Source organism: Lemur catta, chromosome 18 (assembly GCF_020740605.2).
Source record: "Lemur catta isolate mLemCat1 chromosome 18, mLemCat1.pri, whole genome shotgun sequence".
Lineage (NCBI taxonomy): Eukaryota > Metazoa > Chordata > Mammalia > Primates > Lemuridae > Lemur > Lemur catta.
The window spans coordinates 45,023,736-45,040,149 of record NC_059145.1 but is presented as its reverse complement, the minus strand read 5'-3'; the positions used below and the strand labels follow the sequence as shown (position 1 = coordinate 45,040,149).

The 16,414-nt window shown below is 36.3% G+C and overlaps 1 protein-coding gene across 4 annotated transcripts in view; it reads left to right on the top strand.

Annotated features, from left to right (window-relative positions):
* CTNNB1 (catenin beta 1) overlaps positions 1-16,414 on the top strand; it is a 38,256-nt gene that overhangs the window by 11,697 nt on the left and 10,145 nt on the right. For 3 of the 4 annotated variants that reach the window (XM_045530719.1, XM_045530718.1, XM_045530717.1), the window contains exons 2-7: positions 12,735-12,795; positions 13,236-13,463; positions 13,673-13,926; positions 14,050-14,288; positions 14,377-14,578; positions 15,718-15,862. In XM_045530719.1, coding sequence (XP_045386675.1) covers positions 12,783-12,795; positions 13,236-13,463; positions 13,673-13,926; positions 14,050-14,288; positions 14,377-14,578; positions 15,718-15,862 — 1,081 coding nt within the window. In that variant the 5' untranslated portion in view covers positions 12,735-12,782. Of the gene's footprint in view, positions 1-7,590; positions 7,652-12,734; positions 12,796-13,235; positions 13,464-13,672; positions 13,927-14,049; positions 14,289-14,376; positions 14,579-15,717; positions 15,863-16,414 lie in introns of all 4 variants that reach the window. The other variant, XM_045530720.1, reaches the window with a different exon arrangement.

The window sequence follows — 16,414 nt, the reverse complement described above, 5'->3', positions numbered from 1 at the left end:
TCCCTGTTCACCCACTTTTACTTTGTGATAATATCTTCATTTATTTAGTTTGTGGTACTTAATCATACTCTGGAGTAACATTTGTTCACTTTTTTGTTTTTTTTCTCCCATTGAGGGTCCTTGTCCTGTTTTTGTATCCTTGGTACCCAGAATAGTATCTGGAACTTATAGGTGCTCAATAATGGTTTGTTGAATGATTATTCTCGAATTGTCCACCCTTTGTTTCCCTCCACCTAATACCTCATTTATTTTTCTGCTCCCTTTCAGAGTCTGAAACAGATAGCCTATGTACATGGCCTCCACTTTTCATTCCCATTCCAGTTTGTGTTCTGTCTACGTTATTCCAGTGAATGAGCTCTTGCTGAGTTCATTGCTGGTGTTGACCAATCAAATGGATGCCTTTTAGCTTAATTTTGCTGGATCACTCTGCATTTGGCACATTTCTTACATCCTTCTAGAATAGCACTGTCCAGTAGTCCACACTTTCTGTGATGGTGAAAATATTCTCTGTCTGTGCTGTCCAGTATGGTAGGCATCATCTACATGTGGCTATTGAACACTTGAAATGTGGCTATGTGACTGATTAACTAAATTTTTAATACTAAATTAAATTTAAATGTAAATAGCCACATGTGTCTATTGACTATTGTTTTGGACAGTGCAGTTTTAGAAACACATTTCTTTTTTCTTACATGGCAACAGACTTAGTATGACAACCTAATTGGTCAAGCCAGATATCTAGGAGACATCTTTAATTCCTCTCATCTACTTTAAGTTCTCTCATATCTACTATATTCAGTTCATCAACAGAGCCTGTTTTTTCTGCCTCCAAAGTATTTCTCTAATCTAGCTACTTCTTGTCCCTAGTGCTACTACCCTAGCATAAGCCACCACCATCTATCACCTGAACTATTGCCATAGCTGCTTTATTGGTTTCCGTTCTTTCTCTCTTGTTCCCTTCCAATTTTTTAAGTTATAGCCAGCACCAGCTTTTAAAAACTTAAATGGGATCTTGTTATTCACCTGCTTATAATCCTTCATGACTTTCAGTGGCACTGAGAACCCTACATGATCTGGCTATTTTCAATCTCATCTCATTACATTTAACTCCTCCGCTATATAATCAAACCACACTGATCTCAACGGTTCATTTTTTTCTTCCTCAAGACAGAGTCTCACTCTGTTGCCGGGGCTAAAGTGCTGTGGCACCAAGGCAACAGCCTAGCTCACAGCAACCTCAAACTCCTGGGCTGAGGTGATCCTCCTGCCTCAGCCTCCCAAGTAGCTGGGACTACAGCCATGCGCCACCATGCCCGGCTAATTTTTTCTGTATATTTTGAGTTGTCCGGCTAATTTCTATTTTTTAGTAGAGACGGGGTCTCACTCTTGCTCAGGCTGGTCTTGAACTCCCTAGCTCAAACGATCTACCTGCCTCAGCCTCCCAGAGTGCTAGGATTACAGGCGTGAGCCACCGCACCCGGCCTCAACGGTTTGTTTTTGAAAGATGATCGTGTTATTTCATGACTTTGGGTTTTTGTGCATGTTTTTTCCTATTTCTGGAATGTTGGCTGCTCTGCTTCTTGCATGCTAGCCCTTTTGGATCTTTCAAGTCTCAGCTTTAAGGTTACTCTCAAGAAATCTCTGGCCACTCTGAGTGGGACCTTCCATTTGTGCTTATGTCATTCCACTCCCTTCTCCCACTTGTTATTTAGTTATACACTTACCCACTCTTTGCCATTGTTTATTCAGTTGTTGTCTGTCTCTGTCTTAAGAATGCTAGGACCATGTCTGTTTAAATCACTACTGTATACCCCATATCTATTACAGATTCTGGTATGTAGCTTATGCATAAATATTTGTTGAATAAATGAATGAAAGCTATACATTGTATTTATACTATTGGTATTGCTAGCTCCTGAAACTGTTGTGTAAATAAACGAGTCATGGGAAAGCTTTCTTGTGGGGAAAAAAAATGCCTTTTGATTAACATCACATCTGATAAATTGAGAAAAAATATAGCAATGGAGCATTCTTATATAGCTCCAGATTATGACTCATTTATTGGTGTATTTTTTGACTCAGTAGAACAAAGATGAGAGTAGTCCTTGAAGTTTTTGTATTGAAATAACAAAAGCAGTCACATTTTGGAAATAAAGATTCCTAGTTCACTCTACTTTCTGGTACATTCTTTTCTTCCTAAATATGAGAGCCTCATAATTATGAGACTTATTTCTAGGGTAAGGCCGTCAAAGGCAGCAAATGTCTTTCTGTTTGGGAGAATAACATAAATTTGACAGGTTTGGTCAGGACAGAAAGTTGCTAAAGGTTAAGAATCTATTTTTGAAGATACTTATGGAAGAAAACTTTGTGACCTCCCAGTAACCTGTTGGCCCCACTTTAAAAACCCTTTCTGTTACAGGTCTTCACATTTAGGCTTAATATGCTTAATTAAAACATAAATTTACTTGCCTTTGTTCTCAGGGAAAGTATATAATAAACAAATGGGGATTTGGCAAACTACTGCTGGCCATCTGTTTTTGTATAGCCTGTGAACTAAGAATGGTTTTTATGTTTTAAAATGGCTTAAAAAAAAGGATAATATTTTGTGACACGTGAAAATTATATGAAATTCAAATTTCAGTTTCTGTGAATGAAATTTTATTGGGGCACAGCCATGCTCATTATCAGGCATGTTATCTGTGGCTGTGTTCACACTACAATAGCAGAGTTGAGTAGTTGTGGCAAAGAGCTTATGACTTGTAGCAGCTAAAATATTTACTTTCTGCTACTTTACAGAAAAAGTTTTCTGTTCTGGATGATATACATTCATCATAAATGAATCCCTCACGATTCTGAAGGCATTTAAGAAATCTCTTGTGAACGCTCATTTTGCCCATGTGGTAGTAAAATTCAGCAGAAATCAAGTAGGTGGAACGGGGCGGAGGAATGGGTAAATTCATACCTAATGGGTACAATGCACACTATATGGGTGACAAACACACTTAGAACTTTGACTCAGACTGTACGAAAGCAATTCATATGACCAAAACGTTTGTACCTCCATAATATTCTGAAATTAAAAAAAATTAAAAAAGAAACCTCTTAGGTTGTAAATAATTGTTATTGGCTATCTAAGCCTCTCTATTACAGTTTGTATGTTCTACTTTCTACTTTTTGAGCATTTTATTTTTTTATTGGCACATTGGAACCACAAAAATATTTAAGAGTTTTGTATATGCTGATCACTTTGGAAACAGTGACATACTAAAGGTACAGTCTCAGCTCTCACAGTTCATTCATTGAGCTTTTAAAATTTTCTTTTTTAAAGGTCAGTGTGCTAGTATAGTGGAAAAGGGAAACTCTTGCAATAAGTAAAGAATGAGGGGTGGGAAATATCATAAGATTGAAAGGGCATGTACTGAGCTACAAACAGACCTGGATTTGAATTTTACCTGAACAATTTATTAGCTGTACTCTTGTATTAACTACTGTTAGTCAGTTTTCTCATCTGATAATTTGGGGAATAATATCTACTGTATGAGGTTGCTAGGAAGATTCAATGAAATAACATTGGGCTCAGAACTGAAGTTGTTAGGAATTTATGTTACCTTGTTAACTATGTCAAGGACAAAATTAGGTGTTTAAGCTGATATCGCAAGGCAGTATCTTGAAGTTAATGCTGTCAAAAGCACCATAAATGACTTAGTCAGAAACCTGGCATTACTTTGTAATGCAGTTGATTCTTAGAATACTGCCACTTTAATAGAATAAGAACTAGGAATGAATGAAAATGCTAAATTACTAAAAATAGGAAATTTGATATAAGTAAATGACATTTTCCTAAATGTAAAAATAATTTATGCTGTTTCCTTGCTTTAGAAAACATTGGTTATTTTTCCAAAGAATATGTCACTTTTGTTTTTAGCAGTCTGTGACTTGAGGCAAAATGATTGGCTGAGTAGTTGCCACATTTCTTTTGCAGAAAGTTCATTTTAAAAGCCACTTAGCCTTTTATACCTGGACAAATATTATTTCTAATAATAATATATTATTTCTATACATTTGGTTCTGCAGATGTATGCAAAGAATTATGTAAAAAGCTGTGCAAATTATTTGAATACTTGATACATATTGAGCATTTTTTTCTGTGTGTAGACCTTTTTCATTCTTTTTAACAACTGCATAGTAATCCACCACCCCCTCTCACCTGCAGGACTACAGCAACTCCCTAACTGCTGTCTCCCTGCTTTGCTTTTGCCTTTTATGGCCTTTTTCCCTCCCATGTAGCTGCTAGAGTGAATTTTAAAAAGCCTCTATCACGGATTATGTTGCTTAAGGGGCTTCCCAGTGCCCATTGGATTGTATTTTACATCCTCATTGATCAATATCTTTACCACATTAAGCTCATTCCTTCCTTTGCACTTGTGCTCTGCCTGGAGTGCTCTGCCCCATCTTTACCTGGCTAGCTACTCCTTCTCTGCTCAGATGTCACTTTCTCAGAGAGGCCTTCCCTGACCACCCATTAGAATAGCACTCCTCCCCCACCAGTCACACTCTTTCACCTTATTTTCTTCACAGCAGTCTTCACTCTAAATTGTCTTGTTTTTATTGCTTAATTCCCTAGTAGTGGAATATAAGCTTCATTAGATGTATGACCTTGACACTGTTATTCATTGTTATTGTAATGACAGTAACATAAAAGTTGCTTAAAATTTGTTCAGTGAGTGAATGTGTATTCCATTTAGTGGATAAATTATTTTTTATTCAATCCCTTGTTGATGGGCATTTGGGTAATTTCCAGCTTTTATTCTATGAATGCTTCACTATATAGACTTCTTGGCATGCTTCTGTGAATATGCCTGCAGAATACATTTGTGTTACAAAAATGGAATTTTTAAGTCAAAGCGTATTTATACTTAATATTTAATGGATAGTGTTAGCTTGCCCTCCAAAAGCTTGCCAGTTTAACTATATCCTTATCAGCAGTAGGTATTATCAATCTTAGCCAATCTGACAAGCAGAAAGTAAATGGATCTAAATATCTTTTATATATATTTATTGCTTGCTTTTTAATTTTTCCTTTGAAATACTTGTTCCTGTCCTTTCCCTGGAGTATAGTTATTTTTTTCTTATTGATTTGTCCTCAGTTTTTTGTGTATTGTGGATATTAGCCTTTAATCATGTTTCACAGGTTGCAGTACGTCATTTTTTGAATTACTTTTTATGTGATGGGTTTTTGCCAGATTTTAAAAATTATACACACATACAAATTATCATGTGTTTTCCTTTTTGTTTCAGAATTTCAACTCATGCTTACATTGATCGTGCATGGTTTTATTTTTACATATACTCATATTTTATCTCATTTTAATTTTTTACAGATAAATACTTGGTGAATATAGGTTTGATTTTAATGTAGTAAAACAAGGATAAAAAATGCCTTGTAGGCTGGGCACAGTGGCTTATGCCTGTAATCCTAGCACTGTGGGAGGCCGAGGTGGGAGGATTGCTTGAGCTCAGGAGTTCAAGATCAGCCTGAGCAAAAGTGAGACCCTGTCTCTACAAAAAAATAGAAAAATTAGCCTGGCTTGGTGTCACGTGCCTATAGTCTCAGCTACTTAAGAGGCTGAGGCAGGAGGATCACTTGAGCCCAGGAGTTGGAGGTTGCAGTGAGCTATGATGATTCCCATGCACTCTAGCTGGGGTGACAGAGCAAGACTCTGTCTCCAAAAAGTAAAAAATGCCTTTTAGAATGACAAGCCCATTTTTCCCAATACTATTAATCAAGTAATCCACTTTCTCCCACTAATTGAAATATTACCTTCTTCAGTTAGGAAATTGTCATGTTATATCTGGGTATTTTTCTGATTACTATAGTCTCTTATTTATCTGTTCCTAATAATACAATAATGGCTGTGCTGTTGGTTTATAATGTTATCTTTGTATCTGATAGAACTGGTCCCTTCTCAGAGTTATTTCTGAATTTTTATTACCCTTACACTTCCATTCCAAATGAACTGGAGAATAATTTTTCAGTCCTGACGAAATCAACTAGAATTTTGTTGGGGGTACATTGAATTTTTAAACTAAGTTAGAGACACCTTTATACAATACAGAATTTTTTTAGTCAAAAACAAGACTTATCTCTCCATTTACTCTTATGTGCTTTTGTTATTATGAATGAAATCTTTTTGTGATTATATTTTTCTGTCTTTGTGTATGGAAAGTTTTTGTATATAATTATAATGGCCACTTCTATTAAAAATTTAGTTGAACTAAGAGTTGTTTTCTGTTCAGCCTTATGAGACTATAAAATGGGTATAAAAGTGTCTCAAGAATGTTAACTATTGTCCTCAAGTTTAAAAGTATTTAGGCAATCATTTTGTGAAGTTGAGAGAAGTAGGATTTTCAGTTCCAAGATGTAGCAGAAACAGATTCTCCCACACAGCTACAATCCTTAGCTTTCTAAAATAGATGTGCAGCCTTTTTAGCTTTTGTTACTGCTACCTTTTCAAGGAAATGGAAATATTTTATCCTCATATTTGAGACTTGAGTATGGTTTAGCTGATTTACGAAAAGTGTACATAACATACTAATGTCTCTTTTGGGTAACTCTATTTTAATTGTTTTAAAAGGTTAAAGGTACAAAGGTATTCTTATTTTGAAAATAACATTTGGGCTTTGTTTGATCTGAAATGCTGATACATGCCTACTTTCTTATTTTCATTCAGCCATTTTTTTTTGCTATACAAATTATAGAGAATATGTAACAAACACCCAAGTATTCACTACCCAGATCAACAGATGCGGTTTTGTTGTGTTTGTTTGACTTTAAAAAACAAAAACAAAAGCCTGCTAAACAATTGAAGCCAATCTTTAATAACCTTTCTCATCCTATTCCCTTTGCTGGCATCTCCCCCTTGCCCCAGCCCATTGCCTCATTATTAAGCTATTGGCCGGGCGCGGTGGCTCACGCCTGTAATCCTAGCCCTCTGGGAGGCCGAGGCGGGTGGATCGCTCGAGGTCAGGAGTTTGTGACCAGCCTGAGCGAGACCCCGTCTCTACTAAAAATAGAAATTAAAAAAATTATCTGGACAACTGAAAATATATATAGAAAAAATTAGCCAGGCATGGTGGTGCATGCCTGTAGTCCCAGCTACTCGGGAGGCTGAGGCAGGAGGATCGCTTGAGCCCAGGAGTTTGAGGTTGCTGTGAGCTAGGGTGACGCCACGGCACTCACTCTAGCCAGGGCAACAAAGTGAGACTCTGTCTCAAAAAAAAAAAAAAAAGAAGCTATTATGTATGTATTCTTTGTATACTTTTATTAGTAGTGCACAAACCATATGAATCATTGTTTTGTTTTGTAAACTTACTTGGTATAAAATTATTTTTGGAAATTACAAAAGTGTGCCTATTTAAATAAAGCCTGTTTAGAATGTGCTTTGAGATAGGTGTATTTTAAAATATCAGTCTCTGGTTGCTTATATTATTGTAATACAAGCTGCAGAAAAACAGTATTTGCTTTTTGTAATAATTTGTTCTTGGAGATAGAGTGAAATTGTTTTAAAACATTCTCTTTTTTTTCCAAAGGACCAGTACTACTTTATGGTTGTATTAAATGACCAACGATTCTGCATGAAGTTACTCATTGGTGAGACTAACAATTAATCAGAAATGCAAAAGATACTACCATAATCTAATTATTTTAAATGGTAAAATTATATTCTAAGACACATACAATTGGCCTAAATTTGCTATATCAACGATTATCCAAGGGGCTTCTTGTGTATATTGTGTACATGTACCACATCAAAAATCTAGCAAGCCCAAAGGCTGTATGTAAAAAAAAAAAAAAAAAAATTCTTTTTAAGCATTTGAACTACTCCGAATTTAGAAAAACTTGTAGGATGGGGTGGGTGGTGGTATATACATTACATGGATGGACATATCTATCAAAAGTTGTCTGAGATAACAGTTGATACTAACAAGTCTTTGGTAACCTGGCCACTTGTACAATGCCTTCTGTGAAAATTATATCAATTAATGCTTTGTCCGTATTTTGGAGCTGTGTATCAAGGGACTTAAAAAATTTCTTACCCTTTAACCCAGTAATACTACTCCTAGAATTTTTGGCAGTGCAAGAAATTAAGAGAATTCTTTATATGCAAGGGTGTTTTTCAGCATTGTAGATTGTAGGAATAGCAGACAAAGGGGGAAGGATAAACTAAATATCCAGAATGGATATGCTTAAATTATAGTATAGACATACGATACAATCCAGATGATATTTTATAATGGACTTCACAAGGAATTGATTTTTATATTTTTATTTAAAAAAATATATAGCAGGAAGTTTAATGTATCAAATATACCAAAATGTTATCATTAACTATGTGGTAGACGTACAGAGACAACAAAGAAGTAGTGTTTTATACTAAGCACATATTATTTTATGGCTGAGGTAGGAAGACAGTAAGTTATGAAGAAAGGAAGAGATCATTTGGTAAACATCCTAATTTTTCCTAGTCACAAAGACATTTCATATTTCTAGTAGCCATTTTTGCACCTACATTTTTTAAAGACAATACCAAAAGCATACATTTTAGTGTTGGGATCAGCAAGGGTCATTTGATATTTTTTGCTTATTGGCCATTCCAGGAAGACAAGACTCTTCCCAGAAAGGAACACATACACAAACACACCACAGAGAACTGAAGAAAGCTATGAAGGAAGAAAGCAGAAAGGAAGATAGTGTGCGTAGTGACTTAAAATGTTTGTGTTGAATGAAAAGTGCTAAAACATTTTGGAAGATTGAGGAAACTGTATGAATTTTTTAAATGGCAAGTAACTACCAGTGACAGTTAATGAAAATGTACATACATATATTTTTAGATTTACAGATTAAATTTTACTAGGAACTTTTTTTTAATCCCTGAAGGTATATCAAAAGTTTATAAAGCTCCTAAAATAGAGTAGCATTTTCTTATTTTAAAACAAAGAATAAGTAATTGGCTTTGGTTCTTTTAGTACAGATTATTGGAAAAGTGAATTGTTAGTGTGAACTGCCAGTATAAAACTGTTGTTTTATAATGTATCTATTTTTATGTAGCAGAGTTACTCCCCAATACTCAAACTTTTGAAAACTAAGGTAATTATTAATAAGATAATTTTGTCCTGCTAGGAACTGGAAAAATAACTTTAATGTGAAATCTGTATTAGTTGTATCAAGAATTTTCACATTGACTTTGATAGACATTTGTGGGGTTTAAATCATTAAATAATACAAAGATGAATTTTGAGGTAGTCTTTATAAAATATATAATTAGAGTATATGTTTAAGTAGCAAAAAGAAGAAAAATGAAAGATGCACATGCCCACCACTTCATGAGACTGGATGGAAATACGTATGTGGGCCATCCTCCAACATCCACTTTATTTGTCAAAACATCACTTGTTGGTGATAAAGCTGTCAGGACATGAAGCATTCTGATGGAGTCTGTAGTCAATGATCACGTGCATTGGAACGTTTAGTACAGTGCTTAACAAACCTAGGTGGTACAGCCTATTGCCCACCTAGGCTATATGGTATAGCTCATCGCTCCTAGGCTACAGACCTCTACGGTATATTACTGTAGGCAGCTGTAACACAATGGTAAATGTGTATGTAAACATAGAAAAAGTACAGTAAAAATACATTATAATCTTATGGGACCACTGTAGTATATGTATCCATCATTGACTGAAATGGCATTATGTGGCACGTAACTGTATTTTGTAATATTAAGTATCCTTCCCCTCATTTTGACTGGTACTTAGTGGATTTTCTCCATTTTTATTTTTCATAATTCTTTCTGAAATGCCTGTTAGTTGGAGTGTTAATCTCCTAGATTGATCCTCATTTGTTTTCTTCTTTTGTATTTTGTGTCTTTGTCTTTTTTTTATGCTCTAGGAGATTTTTTTTCAACTTCAGTTTCTGTTGAACTTTTTGTATTTTTCATTCTTTATAGGGTACTAAATTGAAATGCTCTCTTTCTCTCCCTACCCTACCCCCATTTTTAAGTTCTGTCTGTGTTGTGATGGAGTCAGTTTTTCTGTTGATTTTTCTTGAACTTTGTCCTTTGATGTTGACCCTTTTACTTAAGTGATTGGTAAGCCTTGGTTGGTTGCAAGCACTAGGATTGGGCTGTTAGTGATTGGCAGGGTGTGGTGGAGGGGAGCCAGCCCTCAGAAGGCACTGGCCAAAGGAGGAATGAGGAAGTTTTTCCTTTGGGGCAAGATTCTGCCCTAGTTCTCTCTGGACAGTCTATTTGATTTCTTTAGTGAATAATGCTCGGATTTTTGATATACTTGAATCTGTTTGTAGAGCAGTATTATAGGAGCGAGTGGGTCTTTGCCTTTGCCTATGTAGATCTCCCTTTTCACCCTTAGTTTTCACTTATCTACGTGTTGATTGACATTTGCCCTCCTGCATCTCATAGGGTTGCAGTGAGAAGCAAGAAGAGTTTTTATGTATGTTGCATACATTTTTTTTTTTTTTTTTTTTGAGACAGAGTCTCGCTTTGTTGCCTGGCTAGAGTGAGTGCCGTGGCGTCAGCCTAGCTCACAGCAACCTCAGACTCCTCGGCTTAAGCGATCCTACTGCCTCAGCCTCCCGAGTAGCTGGGACTACAGGCATGAGCCACTATGCCCGGCTAATTTTTTCTATATAGATTTTTAGTTGTCCATATAATTTCTTTCTATTTTTAGTAGAGATGGGGTCTCGCTCTTGCTCAGGCTGGTCTCAAACTCCTGACCTTGAGCGATCCACCCGCCTTGGCCTCCCTGAGTGCTAGGATTACAGGCGTGAGCCACTGCGCCCGGCCTACGTTGCATACATTTTAAAGTGCTTAAAAAAAATAGTGTTGAGAAGTCCCAACATACAAATGGATAGTGTACTTTGGAACATGAGCTTGCTTTTTTTCTATAAAATCATTATAAATCATGGTCAAGTTATCAGGTCAGCTTACATAAACAGATTTTACACAGTAACATGACTAAAATATTTTGTCTTTGCATCAAGAAGAAAACAACATAGTTAAAAGTTTTTTCCTGGAAGCTGGATGTATTGAAGCCCTTCTTAAACTGCCATACAGCCTGTAAACGTGACAAGTTGGTTCTGAGCCTGTTGGCATTGACCAAAGGGAGAAGCTCAGTGTAGAACATGTTTTAAGTCTCCTGTTGGAGGATATACTGAGGGCTGGTGAGGGGAACCCACTTTTCAGAAGAGTGGGAAAGTAGTTAAATAGCTAGTGACAGAGATAATCAAAAGATAGAACCTAAAATGTAGCATCAGTGGGCAGAGAACCTGGGTGCCTTCTATTAATAGCACAGTATTTTCCAAGGTGTTCTCTGCAGATCACTTGCCTGCATCCTAGACTGTTCATTAAGAATGGAAATTTGTATGTTCCACTCCAGTCCTATTGAATCAAAACATTAAACACATAATCCTGCTTAGTAAATTATCTTCAAATAAAAGATTTTTGTGGAGTAGAATCATCTTTATTATTTTCTGTCCTTCATTTTGCCTTGTACATAAATTGTCAGTTATTTCTACTGTGGACACTGAAACAGCCATCCACGACTCTTGTCAGCTTTACGTGTCAGTTTCTTGGTGATTATAAAAATTTAGTGTTGGAAGAACAATTCTAGGAATAATCAACCCATGCTTTGTTTACACAGAGAAAATAGGATGTTAGCACGTAGTTTCCTTCTTCATTAAACATTTTTATTTCCTTGTGCAGTAACTGAAAACATAGTTCATACTTAAATATCTTACTTCATATCTTTGCACATCCAATATGTTAATTTGTAAACATTCATTACGTTAATTTGTAGTGCAAGATGATCTTGTTTGGGGAAGACATTGTAATAAAGGAAATTTTATTAGAACTATCTGGAGGCTGTGAACCTTTAAATTATTCTCATTTGCAAATAGTTCCCTGTGTGATTTGGTGTTTTTCCTGTATTGCACACTAAAGACAACATACAGACATAAATTAAATACTAAGATTTTTTATATGAATAAAATGATTAAATTTTTTATATTAATCAAAATAGTATCCCAGTTGGTAAATTTGTATTTATCATAAGTCATTGCTATTTGTGTTGCAGATTTTTCATTTGAAAAGTAATTTTATTTCTTAGTAAAAAAACCCTAAAATCCATTGTTCTGATCCAGTCACCAAAATCTGCTTTATAATAAAGTTATAGATGGCACTGTATTAGAAAAGAAAACATCTGACTAGTTTAATGAAAATTTGGTGTTTTTAAAATCCCATTGGACCTCTACTGCTTAGGGGATCTATGAATTTTTCAGTGAGAGATTAAAAAAAGGCCTTTAGGAATTTAAAGAGGAGTTGACTTTTGAATAGTTTTTTTCACCTCTCCCAGGCTTTCATTATTAGAACCTTTTTGCTTTTACATCAGCATCCTGAATATCTGTAATTTATAGTTCTACTAAAAAGAGGTATGTGTTAAGGAGTAGTTTTCACTTAGGGTTTCAACAATGATAGAGCTATGGTTTGAGGTATCTGGAGGAGAACATGAGGTCTGTGTTTAATTGTATCATTTGGTAAAGGAGGATTTGGTTTTCTTCGTGGGCAAAATACATGACATTTAGCAGGCATCCCAGTGACTTATGAGTATTAAAATCAAGCTAAGTTTAAATTCTAATGACTTTTGATTAACTTTTTTAGGGTATCTGAAGTACACCGTACAAGTGTTTTGAAAATCCTGTGTGGACAATGGCTACTCAAGGTTTGTGTTATAAATCTCTAGTTACTGAATTGGGACTCTGCTTGATTGCCATTAACCCAGTCTGGCTCAGATCCCCCTGCTTTCCTCTCTCCCTGCTTACTTGTCAGGCCACCTTTCGCTCCATTTTATGCTCACTACTTCTAATGGCTTGGTGAAATAGTAAACAAGCCACCGGCAGGAATCTAGTCTGGATGACTGCTTGTGGAGCCCGGATGCAGTACCATTCTTCCACTGATTCAGTGAGTAACTGTTAGGTGGTCCCCTAAAGACATAGATATTTCATCACTAGCTAATCTTGACCATCATTCTGCTTTTCTTGGCTGTCTTTCAGATTTGACTTTATTTCTGAGGATACTTCAATGGGTCCTGTTGCAGTTTTTTTTTTTAAATTAAGGTAACATTTCCAATATACTAATGCTAATACTGTTTCATTTTCACAGCTGATTTGATGGAGTTGGACATGGCCATGGAGCCAGACAGAAAAGCAGCTGTTAGTCACTGGCAGCAACAGTCTTACCTGGACTCTGGAATTCATTCTGGTGCCACTACCACAGCTCCTTCTCTGAGTGGTAAAGGCAATCCTGAGGAAGAGGATGTGGATACCTCCCAAGTCCTGTATGAGTGGGAACAGGGATTTTCTCAGTCCTTCACTCAAGAACAAGTAGCTGGTAAGAGTATTATTGCCCTACTGAAAGTCAGAATGCAGTTTTGGGAAAATTAAATAGTTACTCTTAAAAAGTTAGTATGTAATACCTTAAATAAAACATTGTGGTGAAGAAAAGGGCGTGATTACAATATAACCTTTACCATTTAGGATAACAGATCCTTGAATAAATGCTGAACTGTGGATAGTGAGTGTTAAGTTTACCTTTTCCAGATATTGATGGACAGTATGCGATGACTCGAGCTCAGAGGGTACGAGCTGCTATGTTCCCTGAGACATTAGATGAGGGTATGCAGATCCCATCTACGCAGTTTGATGCCGCTCATCCCACTAATGTCCAGCGTTTGGCTGAACCATCACAGATGCTGAAACATGCAGTTGTAAACTTAATTAACTATCAAGATGATGCAGAACTTGCCACACGTGCAATCCCTGAACTGACAAAGCTGCTAAATGATGAGGACCAGGTAAACAATGACATGGCTAGCTTTTCAATCTGCTTTGAAGGAAACTCTCAAGGAGTAGTTTCAGAGTATTTACCTATATCAGTATTTGGAAGCTAATGATGTCTCCTAATTTGTATATTATAGGTGGTGGTTAATAAGGCTGCAGTTATGGTCCATCAGCTTTCTAAAAAAGAAGCTTCCAGACATGCCATCATGCGTTCTCCTCAGATGGTGTCTGCTATTGTACGTACTATGCAGAATACAAATGATGTGGAAACAGCTCGTTGCACTGCTGGAACCTTGCATAACCTTTCCCATCATCGTGAGGGCTTGTTGGCCATCTTTAAGTCTGGAGGCATTCCTGCCCTGGTGAAGATGCTTGGGTAAGAAAACATTGTCAGAATGCTTGAAGCTGAGAAATAGAAGAATATAATCACAACTTTTCTGATGAGGGTTTTTTCTTCTTCCCAGTTCACCGGTGGATTCTGTGTTGTTTTATGCCATTACAACTCTCCACAACCTTTTATTACATCAAGAAGGAGCTAAGATGGCAGTGCGTTTAGCTGGTGGGCTGCAGAAAATGGTTGCCTTGCTCAACAAAACAAATGTTAAATTCTTGGCTATTACAACAGACTGCCTTCAGATTTTAGCTTATGGCAATCAGGAAAGCAAGGTAAAAGAATTGTTCTTAATAAGGTTTTCATGGAGCATTGGAGACCTCCCAGTGTCATGTCATTCCATGCACTCTTACCGATTCATAGTATGCCTCACCCCTTTGTATGTATCCAGAAAAGTTGGACATCTCTATTCCTTTAAATATTTGAATGTTTGTAAAACACTGTGCTAAGCACTAGTGATATAGAAGGCAAGATTCTGTTCCTATTTTCATTCTTAGGTGGGAGGTAGACATCAAAATAATCAAATTAATATTTAACCCACATGTTAGGAAGAAGAAGAGGGTCTATGAGAGCATGTAACAAGTGAAATAGACCCTGTTTTGAGGGTTCAAGAAGACATCTTGGAGGAAGTGATGGTTGAGTTCAGCTTTCAAGGTTGAGAAGGGATTTGACTAAGTAAAGGTTATGTGAGAAAATGGCGTCTTTGAAAAGTTTTAGAGAGGGAGAAACGTGGTGAGTTTGGGGAGTTTAAGGAATCAAGAGTGAGGAGGAGGAAAGGTTGAGATGAGGCTATTGGGATAGGCAGGGCAGATCCCACAGGGCTTTGCAGGGCATGTTAATGTTAAAAGAGCAGTGGAAACAGTTTTTAGCAGAGGCATGAAGTGATGAGATTTGTTTTCAGAAAACTGGGGCAGGGGCAGGAGATGACGGTATACAGAGAAGTAAAGAGCAAGAGTGAATGATTATTTTATGGTATCTCTTTTTAAGATAGATATAATTAAGGAAATCAAAGGGCCAAATGGTTAAGGAGTTTTAAGTGCCTATTCTGATTCAAATTTTCAACAAATCAGTTTTGATATTATAACTTTCATATTTGGGCATTACTATTACATACCAACATGGTTTCTGTATGTTTTTTGTTGTTGTTGTTGTTATGATTGGTTTGGGAAGAAGGAAATTGGGCCAGAGTTGATATATTCTTGGAAGGACTGGGATGCCTGATTTTGAGTGGAATGCTGTATAGGAGGAGTTGGATAAGGCCCCCAGTGTGGGGGTTTGAGTGATGGGGCCCAGGAATACATTTAAGTCCAGTGGTAACCTGGCTGAAAGTCTTGTATAATAGGTTGGTAATACACCTTTTTTCCAGGTGTTTGATCAAGATTCCATCACTAACAATATATATACATGTTTTTAGCTGATCATACTGGCTAGTGGTGGACCCCAAGCTTTAGTAAATATCATGAGGACCTACACTTATGAGAAACTACTGTGGACCACAAGCAGAGTTCTGAAGGTGCTGTCTGTCTGCTCTAGTAATAAACCGGCTATCGTAGAGGCTGGTAAGTATATGTATCTATTCCGAGTCTTGTGTACAGCATCTGCTATTCTAATTAGTTACATTTTTTAGTTCTAAATTTTATTAGTTCTTAATAGAATTTAACAGACTAAAAATAGATGGTTCTATTCAGTTTGCAGCCAGGATCACATTGAAAGTGTTTGCAACCTGGATTGGTGTTGTTTAAAACTAGTATAAGTGGCATTCTTACTCCCCATCAAAAATGATAGCATATATTCTTTGATAAAATTTGCCTTTAATTTCGGTTTTGTGTAAAACCAAAATTTGCTTTGCTAACAGACCTGTGAATATTTATGGGAAATTATGACAAATTCTAATGAAGTACAATTTTATATAGCAAAATGATATTTCTTGATTTGTTAGTGGATGCTCATGAATGCAGTGTTTTGCCCTGGTATTCTGTATTCTCAGTGAACAGGTAGTCTAATATGGAAAAACAATTTTTTTGTTTTAAGTATTTTTAATGAGGCAACTTGTAGGTTGTAGTTTATATTGTGTGTATGTTGGTGGTTGAGGAAAAGAATAGTTTGCACCA